General features: G+C 54.5%; 1 protein-coding gene across 1 annotated transcript in view; it reads right to left on the bottom strand.

The window, feature by feature from the left end:
- Positions 1–10,894, bottom strand: part of Rp1l1 (RP1 like 1) — a 38,269-nt gene extending 27,375 nt beyond the window's left edge. The window contains 1 exon segment of the mRNA XM_087216730.1: positions 10,837–10,894. Coding sequence (XP_087072856.1) covers positions 10,837–10,894 — 58 coding nt within the window.
- Positions 10,895–12,352: the final 1,458 nt, after the last annotated feature.

The following is a 12,352-nucleotide window of genomic DNA, read 5'->3' as shown; positions in this document are numbered from 1 at the left end:
TGAAAGGCTTGGGGCCACAGGAAGGACTGCTGTTTCTAGGCTCTGGCTTCCTCCCTTTGTCTCCAGCATTATAAACAAGCTCATTCCCCAAAGCCACATCTGATAATCCAGCTGCAGGGGGTCAGAGGTCAGGCAATCAGAAACACACTTGGCTACGGGGAACTGAGCCGCCGGACGATGCCCGGTGAGTTGGAACAGACTCCTCACGCTGCTGGGGCTGCCTGGGCCCTGGTGGCTCCTGGATGGAGCGGGAACAACCAGAATGAGAGTGAGCTGGTCCACTAGGCTCCCTGAGACAGCTCCTGAGCCCAGACCAGCCTTACACTACCGGATCTGAGGCCAGGACAACAGGGCGCTGTTTGGGGTTGCCCTTGGCAGCCTACGAAGCACTGCCCCCACTCTCCAAGCTGTCCCTGCAGGTGCCCCCGAGAGAGAGAGAGAGAGAGAGAGAGAGAGAGAGAGAGAGAGAGAGAGAGAGACAGGTAGCCCTTAGATAAAAAGATCATAAGCCCAGGCATGGTGGTGCAGGCCTGTAATCCTCACACTCAGGGAGGCTGAGGCAGGGGGATCACAAGTTCACACCTAGCCTGGGCAAGTTAGCAATTTAGTGAGACCTTGGCTCAAAGTACAAAATAATTTTAAGAAGAGCCTGGGGTGGTAGCTCAGTGTGAAGGCCCTGAGTTCAGTCCCTACTACTGAAAAACAAAAAAAAGAACATGAGCTCAAAGAGGTGACAGATGCCACTGGGTGTCCTTGTGGGTGAAGGGAACTCAGCCATCCCGGGCAGTCCCCTCAGCAGCCTCCCTCTGAGCAGAGCTTTGCACCCCTAGCCCTCCAGGTTTGGCCTCTGATCTCGGGGTGACAGCACCCTGGGTCCCAGAGTCAAGCATGTGGTCCTCTGCTATTTACCTAATGCCCCCACATCAAGCCAGTTGGGCCCTGAATACAATGATGCCTACTGTGTGTGCAGCATCATAGGAGGGCCAGTTAATTCCTCTAAGCTGTTTCAGCATTAAATAGAGGGGTAAACTTAGCAACGGAAACAGAGTTAAGAAGACCCACGCACACTGGCAGCTGCGGGATGCAGCCAAGGGGTTGCTAGGGGCAGCAGGCTGAGCTTCTCTGCCAAGAAGGAGTTAATGCGGCTGTTATATGTGGTGACTTATCTCCCACACCGGAGTTTATTTCCCTAAGTCGGTGGGGATGAGGAAAGGGGAGGGGGGAGTAGGAAGAGGGAGAGGAAGAAGGGATTAGGCTCAAGATCAAAAGATGCTCTGAGATCCAAAAGGAAGCAGGGACTCTGGGGGTGGGGGATTTTCAGAGCTCTGTATCCTCCCGATAAGGAGCTGGATCCTGGGACAGCCTCACCCTCCTGCTTGCAGCCCCGAGCGGATGATGGTGGGAGGTGGTGGGCTGCACAGGGGAGCCTTGGGCAGGTGCATCCACCCCAAGGAACATGGCCTAAGTCCACAGGAGAAAGGACAACTGCTAATGCCCGCTGACCCCATGCAGCGAGGCTCCTGTTCTGGGAGTTGCAGGTCTGATTTGCACCGAGACTTGCATGAACCAGGCACTGCTGGCTACATTCACCCACGCAAAAAGACTCCCATCCTGGTGTGTTTGCAGGCCCTGTGACCCCACCGAGGGCCCCCGAGAAAGGAAACCAGTCGGGTTGACCTTGACGATAGAAGTAGACTCAGAAGCACCAACAGCTGCTCCCCACGGAGGCTGAGGGCTAAAGCAGGAATTGGAGTCACTTGCACTTGCAAAAAACCACTAAAGGGAGAACTGCAATCCTAGATTCTCTCCCTTTTTTCTTTACTGAAATTGTTGGAGAGCTGGAGTTGTTGGGACCAGAGCTGAGGACAAAGGAGAGGGGACAAAGGGAGCCCATTAGCTGCTTAGCAAATTAATGGTACAGCAGGAGCTGGGCCGTGGGTCAGAGACTTCACTCTGCTCTGAGAGAGCAGCAGCTGTCTTCAGTGGAGGCCCTGTGCTCCCCCTCAGTCTGGCCCCTGCCACCCCACCCTGCTGGGAAAGGTTCGTGCCTCCATGCATCTGAGAGGGAAATCCAAGCATTGTACCACCCAGTGCTGCAGTAACGTGCTTCTGGGCTGACTGTGTGAACATGTCCTCCTCTTCCCCTTTGCCTCTTGCTGTGTTAAACACGTAGCTAATGCTGTGTTATTGGAGCACCCTAGCGTGAGCCTCGTTCATGATCTCAGAGAAAACGTGACCCAACTCTTCTTAGATTGCCTTTGTGACCAGATCCCCACACAGCAAATCTGACAAATGAATGGCATTGAACTTGGCCAACATGGAATGAAAAGCATGTGCAGTAGAAGGTACAGCACTAGCAAAGGCCCTGAGAAGCTTTCCTCCTTAAGGGGAAGGCACTGGGGGAATGTTTCCTGGGATGTGTTTATTGTAGGGGTCCAAAAGAGAGTGGTCAGGTTGCTTGTTTGTTTGCCTTTTGGTTCTACTTTATTCTACTCCAAAATATCATCAAAAATTAATCCAACTGGGAACAATACCCATGGCAGGAAAGAAAGTTTAAAAACTGGCAGGCCGGGAGATTTTAGACTGGAGGGAGATAGACGGGAGCCCAGGAAGTAGAGCTGCATGATCCAAATGGCTTCACTCTGTTCTCTTATCTTAGCAGCAGCACCTCCTGACAGGGAGCCTTGCGTACCCTAATAATCCCAGAGTGAACCCCTTACCTAAGGAAACTTTTCAGCTAACAGAATTCGTACTTCATGAAATACTAAGATGTTTTTCTATTATGAAAGACTCAGGTTACACACACACACACACACACACACACACACACACAAAAAAAAAACTGGACACAAGAACTCGGAGCAGCTTTCCTGCCAGGGACTGGAAACGTCAGAGGTCCTGCTAAGGAGAATGGGAGCTTGAGCAAAGGGTAGGTCCTAGACACCACGGAATGCGAGTCAGCAGGAAACAGGAGCAAGCTGAAGACACGCACCACGCAGTGGACACAAAATGTTACGTGCTCTGCCATTCTGTTTACACAACATTCTGGAACGGGCAAAACCATAGGAAAGGAGGATGGGTTAGTGGGTGCCAGAGGCTACAGAGGGAGTGGGGTGGGAGGGATATGGATGGGGCTATGCATCCTTGTGGTGAGGGGATGCTCGATGCTTGAGCAGCATCAGAGGAGGAGGAGGAGGAGGAGGAGCAGCAGCAGCAGCAGCAGCAGCTGTCTTCCCCTTTGCCTGGTAGCAGAGTCTGGAGAAGGCTGGCCCCTGCCAGATGGAAACCCAACCCCTGCACCCAGAAGGTCTCGGTGTTGCTAGTGCCCCAACGTGAGGGCTGGAGAATCACTCTTTTCTCACCTGGGGGCTCACTCGCTCCTGTCACCTGAGCAGGTAGTGGTGTGTAGCAAGGCACCTGGCTCCAGGAACACGTTGATAGATGCATGAAAATTCAGAAGGTAGAAGCACCTGGATGTTACCAGAAACCAAGTTACAAAGCCAGCACCCTAAAACTGGGCTCAGTCTGTCTCACACTGGCAGATGTGGCCAGGGTGGGTGGAGGGAGGCCAGGAGATGGGGCCAGTGAGCAGAAGGTTTCCAGTGCCTGTTACCAGGGTGTGCACTGGCAGGGAGAGGCTGGGATGTGACGAAGGCCAGGTTGGGTCCTGAGAGCATCAGCCCGGTCCTGCCTTTGGGGAAGCTGGCGTTGTGCTCCCGGCTGCTGCCCAGCTTGGCCCAGCTCCGGGAAGGGACCAGGCACTGGCGCCATAGGGCTGGCTACTCAGGGCTGGACCCAGTGACCCAGGTGCTGGTCCTCATGGCCCCAGGGACTGCATCTAAAGATGCATCTAAACTTCCGTTTCTTCTCCCAAAAGTGACATAGATGAACCAGGGTCCCTGAGGAGTCCACCAATCCCAAGAGCCACAGCTTTCAGGCCACAGCTGCCCTGGGTTGCTTTGTCCACCCCAGGCCACCCCCTGCCCTTAACCATGGCCAGAATGTGCTGGCTGACAGTGACAGGTCAAGGTGAAGCCAAAGCATGCGTGGACAGAGGCCTGGGAAGCAGCCCATTCCCTCTCTGGCCCTTGGCTAATCTGTTCAGTGCTCTAGATCTTTCCATCAGGAAAGCCAGAGCAAGGCCTCTACCTCTTGCACTGGCTGGCTAAGCTCTATCCACCATTCTAACAAAGTACCTGCGGCTGAGTACTTTACTCCCACTTTCCCTGAGGATGCCGTGCAGCTGGCGGCCAGGGCCAGCTCTGACTGCACCGTGACAGAGCCCTACCCAGCAGGTGCCACCTACTGTCCCCTGTACCTCCTGTGTGGATGACAACTCTGAGAGGCCAGGGACTGCTGCTCCAGTCGAGGTGAAACCCAGCCAAGTGGCTCCTCCATGTGTACAACACTGACGACCACGTGACCGAATTTTGAACTAACGGCCACTTATTTTAAGATGGTTGGACACAACTTCAGTGACCCCACACACGGACCTCACACTCTTAGATTTCTGCCATGTTTTAAATTCTTTTGGAGATGTGAAAGAAACCTAAAACAATAGGACATATATGAACATGTAGATTCACTTCTATAAGAAGTCTTCTATGGTTCCCAAACTTTGGTCCTCAATACCACATAGATGCTCATCAGCAGGGGTTTGGTCACTACCCAGGTCCTCCAAACCCCACTCCACAGAAAGGAACCGGCTGTCGGGTTAGCCGGGGCCCCGGGGGTGCAGAAGCGGGTGGGACGTCACTGCCATGGGCAGGTCAGCCAGGCCAAAAGCGAGGAGTGGTGTGACTGTGGCCACTCTGTGTCCCCTCGCTGGCCCTCCAAGTCCACAGCCCCAAGAGAACAAGACAGAGCCGTCCCTGCCTCTTGGTGCCTGGGGTCCGGTCTGGGACAGGGACGAGGACCTGGTGGCACAGGAAGAGCAGGGGCCGTGGGAAGGCTGGGCGGAGCTGCCTGACACCCAGGCCACCCGGTTCCCCTTGCTGTGCTGGGAGGAGGAAACGGAGGCTGAAGAGTGAAGCCCCCTGAGTCCGCAGCAGCTCAGGAGGGAGCTGCGACTCAAGCTGCAGATGCAGGCAGGGCTGCAAGGAAGTGGGGCAGAGGAGAGCCAGGCCTGCAGCGCTCCCTGTGCAGCTGGCCGAGCACCAGGAAGACTCCACGGTGGCCCGGCTCCTCCTCCGCCACTGCCTTGCCAATGTCTTTTTGGTTTTTGAAATCATAGTAATCAAAACAAAATGCACCATCTTAAAGTATTTGGGAAGCACCAAGTACTCCCGCTTGATTGTTCGGTGAACGTCATCCGTCTCCGGGACTCTCCCTCCCACCCTAACGCCCAGCCTCTTCCCTGCCCCAACAGCTCCCGTGCTGGGGATCGAACTTGGGTCCTTGTGCTTTTGAGGCAGGCAGTGGAACCACTGAGCTAAATCCCCGGCCCTGTGCTGGTGCTGCCTTTTGTCTCTGTCAGTTTTCCTGCACTAGGGCCTCATACCAGAGAATCACTCAGAGTTTGTCCTGTCCCTGGCTTATGTCACTGCATGATGTCCTCTGGGTCCATCCATGTTGTGGCAGGTGTCTGTGCTCCTTCCTCTCCGAGGCAGAGTGATACATGGAAGCCTATGTTTGGATCCCCACTCCTCCCTTCACAGACATGAGGCTGGTTTCCACCTTTGGCTGTTGGGCTATTACGCTGCCATGAACATGACAGTGCAGACATCTATCCCGGCCCATGCTTTGCCGTCTCAGGGGCAAGTCCCAGAAGGCTGATTGCTGGAACTCATGGGGAGTCTCGTTGCCTTTTCGAGGATGCTCCACATAGTTGTCCACAGAGGCCACCTCTTTTCACTCCCACCCACAGCATGGGGGCTTCAGTCCTCCGCATCCTCACAAACATTTACTATTTTCTGCTGCTTGATACCTGCGACTGCTTTTCAGTGAGACCCCCTCGGCCCTGCACTCCAGGCTCCTCATTTTTAACATGCTGCAGGCTGGCTGGGCATCAACACACCTGAGATGCCGGCTGTGAAGCCCAGTGGCCCGGGCACCACCCGCCCACCCGCCAAGCTCTGACGGCCACTTTCGGGCTTCGCAAATGAGCATTGCGCAGAGCGGTGGGGCAGCACGGCCCCATCTCCTGCAGTAGGAGCTCTGCACCGGAAGGGTAAGGGGTCCACTTGCCCTCGCACTTGCTGCCTGGTTCCTGCCAGTGAGGTGAGGCTAGGGACTCCCTGAGGGAGGTCACCACTGCCAAGCATGCCCGCAACGCACAGCCCTGCACCTCCTGGGTCCTGCACAGGCCTGCTCTAGGGACACCCCGAGGGTTCTCAGGGCTGTGAGCCACACCCAGGCCCAGGGGGAAAGAAGCTCAGGTGGGCTTTTCAGAAATCCTGAATCCACCCCTCTGGTGGATCCACTGCTCTCCCAGAGGAGGATGAGTCAGACACCTACAGATGCAACTTTCCCAGGTGCCAGCAAGCCGATCCCACAACAAAGACCTTTGAGCTTCTGGCCCTGGCCCTTGGGTCCTGGTCAAGGGCTTCCTGCAGGTGCCAGAGCTGCACCACACTCAGGGAAAACACGACGAAGCTCACTTGTGAATCCTCAGGGGCCAGGGCATCACATGACCCCAACACCCTGCTCACCCCACCGGATACAGCGGATTTGCAGGGGAATGTGGGCTCTGGCCGCTAGGAAGCTCAGCGTCCTCTTGGGAGGGCTCCCAAGCCCCCAGGGTTCCTGCCATGTGCCCATCACCGGGGAGGTCTCCCGATACGCAGATCATTATCAACAGGACACCATTCCCACTGGAAAGAGGGAGTGGGGTTGGCAGACACTTTTGGCCGCCTCCCCTCCAGCCTTTCCCACACCCCCTCCTGCTGGACAGCAGAAGTCTGTCTGGGTGGTCGGTGTTTCCTAGGCCTTGACTGTCACCAGGAAGAGAAAGCAGAGAATGCCAGAGTCTACTCATCAAGTGAATTCATCAACCCCAAACCACCCTGCTCTGGATTTCCGGCTTGATGAGATAACCAACTCCACATTACTAGAGTCACCTTCAGCTGGGAGCTCTTTTGTGCAGCCAGCACATCCTAGCTGGTGACAGTAGCCCCACATCACCTTTGACCAAAGGGGCTGGGGGTACACAGAGCAGCAGCAGCCAGCCTGCCAGTACAAGCTTGCAGGATCCACATCTGTACCCACGAGCTCCCACGTGACCAGGGCTGGCACCTGGGATGGGCCCGCTGGGCATCCTGTCACATCATGAATGAGGAAATTGAGGCTTAGGGTAGTTAGAAGAACAAGATTCTGTAGTTCTTTATATTTCACAATGTGCTTTATGTAGATCATCTCACCTCATCTTTGTAAAAATTACTATTATCACCCCCATTTTATAGGTAAGTTAAAACTGAAGGGGAACATTAAGCTATTAATAGTCACATTGCATTTTGTAGTTTACAAAGTGCTATTAAATAATGTGTCTAATTACTACCTTTAGATGTGCACCTGGTCTGTAAGGTACAAGTTTACAAACAAGGAAGTGGCACGGAAGGGCCAGCTGCTTGGCCAAGTGCCACTGACCTCTGGGACATTCTTCCTGTACCCCAGGGCTCACCCTGTGGGCTGCAGACATGGACCTGGATCCCAGCTTCATCTTAGAGATGTCAACTATTGGCTGCCCAGACTCACTGAGTCAGAAGTGCTGGGAGCAGAGCCTAGCGGTCTGCACACTGGCAGGACATCTATGGTAGGTGCTCTGATGCACACTCGAGTGTGAAAAGCACTGCTTTCCTTCTGCACTGTCTCACTCAGTGTATCTAATACTTCCCTGCCAGGTTAGCACAGGTCTGGATCAAAGATCAAGCATTCTTCCAGAACAGCAAATTGATGGTAAGATAAGAAGTAATGTGAATCCAGCCATAAAGATACAAGCTCACACTGCTGATCCAAGACTGTACATTCATGAAGTGCAGGAGATACTAGAAATAAAAGCCTAGCCAGGTGTGGTGGCACATGCTGTAATCCCAGCGCTCTCTGAGGCTGAAGTAGAAGGATAGTAAATTCAAGGCTACCCTATATGTCCGAGCAATTCAGTGACACCCTGTCAAAAAATTTAAAACTTTGAAAAGGCCCCAGTGAGAAGGCCCTGGGTTCAATCTCCAGTACCAGAAAAATAATATATAAAAGAGTGTTACTATGGCTCATGTCCAGATGTCCCCCAAAGCTTCATACAGCTGTAGGTGGGGCTTTTTCAAAGGTGGCTGAATCTAGAGTGTGTGACACTGGGATCAATTCATGGTGCAATGCTAGGATCAAGGGCACTGGGATTAAAGGTGTGAGTGCTGCCCACCCTAAGTAGCCTGGATAAGATATAAGGGACAGAAGGAGCTGTGGTCGCCCCTCGCTTGCTTTGCTGCCTTCTGCCTGCCATGGACTGTTTCTCCTCTGCCATCCATCCTGCCTTGGAGTCAGCTGATTATGGACTGAAACTTTTATAAATTGTGAGCTAAATAAACTTTTCCTCCTTTAACTCTGGGTGTCAGGTATTTTGTCTCAGCAACGAGAAAAGTAACTACAACAACTGTCCTTCAAGAGGGAAGGATATTATTTTAGGATCCACAAGCGAAAAGGAGGGGAGGTGGCTTCAGGTCACCCACTGTGTGCCAGACATACTAGGAGCTTAAACCCTATACGGGGAGGGGAAGGAAGAGCCAGGGAGGGATGGAGGGAGTGGAAATGACCAAGTCTGTTGTTTGCACTCTGAATTCACCTAACAAAACCCTCTCTTCTGTATCACTATTATGGATGAATAATGTGTTTTTAAAATTTTAAGTTAAAAAATTCCTTCCTGGTGGGTACTGTCATCCCCTAGTCCCTTAAAAGAATTCAGGGCTCAGAAGGAGTAGATGATTTGCCTGAGGCTCACATGGCTAAAGAGTGATGAAATCGCTCCTCAGTAAAGGCCTGGCTCCCACCCTCTGAATTCCACTGGCTTCCTGACTTCATCATGGATCATACTGCATCTTACATCCAACGTCCCATCTCAGCCTTGACGCTGCTGGCTCCCAGTGTGGGCCCCTTCACCCTCTGTCCCCTGTGCCCCTTGTCCTCCTCCGATAGCAGCTGTCTCCATGCCTGCCGTCATCACTATCACAGTGTCCAGCAGGACTGCACAGAGCAGGTGCCTGGCTGGTGTGCACAAGCAACGTTTCCCAAAGCCACTGTTGGGGGAAGGCCCTGGTCTCTGGGGAACGATGGGATTAAAAGGAGTGATGTCCTCCGAGTGTATCCCCAGGGCCTCTGGTCACAGCTGGACAAATGCACTCTGGGTCTGAAGAAGGGTGGAAGCCCTTTTTGCTCCTGTGGGGTTGGATGGTAACAGCCCTGCACCTCCAGCAGCCAGGCAGTTACTCAAGAGCTGTTGCCGACAGATTGATTTACTGACTCATTTATACGACATACTTATCCAGTGACACAGGACTCTTGGAGGGAGTTCAGAGGAAAATAACCAAGATGATTAAAGGCTTGGAAAATGTGTTTTACAGGGAAAGGTTGGGAGGACTGGGGTTATTTAACTTGGAGGTGGGAAAGCTGCTGGACACTGCATGCATGGGTCATGGTCCTGGGGAAAACCCAGAGCCCCTTAATCTGCCTCTCCATCCCCAGGGGGACACCGAGGCCCAGAGCTCGGAGTGCCACACAGCTGGCCAGCACTGCGAGAAGCATGCGACTGCTGAGACAACGCTGTCTCTATCCAACACATGCGCACATGTGAGCACACCACATGTGCATATACATATGCAAATCACACGCATATGCACGCATATGCACACGAACACCACACACACACGTACACGCACACGCTGAACTTCCAGAGACGGAGAACAGCCGTAGCTCGTCTCTCCCCCTGAGCTGGAAGAGGTAAGCAGGCCCTTCAGCAGTCACTCAGGATGGTGTCTACAACAGAACCCCCTCCTTGGCTGTGTCTCCAGGGGGCAGTGGCCTTTGTCCCTTCCAGTCACTCTGCAGCAGGGACCCTCGGGAGGGGTGAGTGACAGGATGTGGCCAAGTGGGAGAGCGCAGAGCCGAGGCAGAGGGATGGTGGAGTAGGACTGAGGCACTCAGGCTCTGCAGTGGGCCTGTGCCCCCTGGCCGTGACCTGCAAAGCCCCCAAGGCCCCCACACCTGGGCTCCTTAGTCGGTGAGCCTCAGCAGGACAGCCCCTGCCCCACCACCAGGGAGGGTCCTCACCATGGACAAAGCAGACCCGATTCGGCTTTGGGCCCTTCCCTACTTCATCTCTCGGAGCCTCAGTTTCTGCTGCAGAAAGGGCACAGATGTCAACCTTGAAGCAGGTAGGGAAACTCCTCTCTAGGGACCCAGAGTCCCATTCTGTCACTCCGCGTTTGCCCTGGCTCTTCAGAGACTTCTGAGAAGCAGACCTGCCCCCTCCCCAAACCCATCACGCCCCAGTTGTCCCCAGCCTGCAGAGCCCCAGGCGGCCCCGCCTTCCACTGCGGAGCCCCAGGAGTGGCCTCTGGAGGGCTTGCTCCCTCCCTGGCTCCGGCCCCTGCATTGTTCGCCCTCCAGGTCCAGGTGGGAGGACCAGATGGGCTTCGATGTTAAAATCCCATAAATCGGCGTGCAGCGACCTGCAACCCCGCTGCACCGTGTTCCAACCCGACCCGCTGTGGGCAGGCTGCGGGAAGAGGCCGACCTTGCAGCCCTGCCAGCCTGCTGCACAGGCAACACCACCATCTGTGGGGATTTCCCAGAGCCGGAACTCCCTGCCCCGGGACACTGACCCCACCAGACAGGCAGCGGCCAACTCACCGTCCTCCAAGGGGCAGCCGGGCATGGCGCTGCTTCCAGAGCCCTGGGCACAGGCCATGTCTGGCAGAGGCAGGACAGGCTGGGGGGATACTGCCTCTCTCGCAGCCAGGGTGGCCCCCTGGCTCAAGGCCCTGGGCAGTCCCAGCCCCAGCATCCGGGTGCCAAGCGGGACACTTGCGGAGAACCCTCCGCCACCCCGTGGGCTCCTCAGAACAGAGCTGGATTATGACAAATGCAAGCGGATTAGGGGGACACCATCTGCAGAGAGAAGAATTAGCTCCGTGGGGCTCCCAAGACTGCTCTTGGCCTCCAAGCAGCAGGGGCCCCAGTCTGTTCCCTGGGGGCCACGGCCAGCCCACCGCGGATGCCAGGCAGGCACACCAAGTCCTGAGTGGGGACATCGAGGAAAAGGGGGTGACTGTCATGACTGTCACTGTCCTGAAGATGGCAGAAAAGGAGATCCGTGACCCGGCATTGGACAGAAGTCAGGAACCTGAGGTCAGAAGGACCCGCCGAGGCGGAAGGCGTCCACCAACCCTTTTCTCCACCAGCCCATCCTGGAGGCCTCTCCCCACTCATTTTACACTAAACTCATCTTTTTGTCTTAAATTGGCAACACTTGTGAGACTTTTGGCCTGAAATTACCAAATCTGCCCTCCCTGGGGGCAGGAAACTTTCTTTTAAAAGCTATACTTATTCAGGTGCAGGGTTGCCTGGGAGAAGGGGTGAGCTGTGACCTTCAGCCAGGCAGTTTCCTCCCTGGAAACCAGGCAGATGGAAGGGCCACCGTGGGCACTGTGGTGGCCGAGGACATGCAGAGAGGTGACGGATGCCTGTCCAATCCCGAGCTGATCAGTCCTGTGATGAATCACACAGGTGTGCTTCCGGCTCACACACACAGCACCCCAGTCTCCGTGATCAGACGTACATGGATGTGGGTGATGGGTGGAGGCCACTCTGGGAAAGCTGGGGCTGCCTGAGGGGTTTTCATAAATCACAGCAAGCATGGTCCCATGCAAGCACATCAGGTGACGTCCAGATCCTCCATGAAAATCAAAGACCATGAGAGGTACAGAGGACTCATGGGTGTTTACTCCACACATGTTGAGCGCTTGCAAAGTGTGCAAGGCCACTGGTATTTCCCCAGTGCCCATTCCACTGAAAATAGGAGCAAGTGCACAGGGGCTGTACTTGTTTTTCAGGAGAATGTGCAAAAGCATTTTGCAAGGAAAGGGAAAATGTCTCTTGCTCGATATGCACATTTATGAAATAAGGGAAGTGGACCCAGTGGCCTCCTAGTGGTTGACCACATATTTTATCACCAAACCAGGGCACTTGGGAGGGTGCCTGGGACACTGTCAGCTACCTGGGGACAACAGGAGTAAACCTGGAGCGCTTCAGGCCATGAGGACCCAGGGCTACCCTACCTCTAAGAAGGACCACATGTAAATAGCTTTGCGTCCATGCATTACGTGGCCAAAGGCCTTTGTCCTTCAGAGAACCTGATGAAGTTATT

Source organism: Heterocephalus glaber, unplaced genomic scaffold, assembly GCF_053883595.1.
Source record: "Heterocephalus glaber isolate CG9 unplaced genomic scaffold, H.glaber_assembly_v1.0 deba00001460, whole genome shotgun sequence".
In the NCBI taxonomy this organism is placed as follows: domain Eukaryota; kingdom Metazoa; phylum Chordata; class Mammalia; order Rodentia; family Bathyergidae; genus Heterocephalus; species Heterocephalus glaber.
This window is presented reverse-complemented; position numbering and strand designations above follow the sequence as displayed.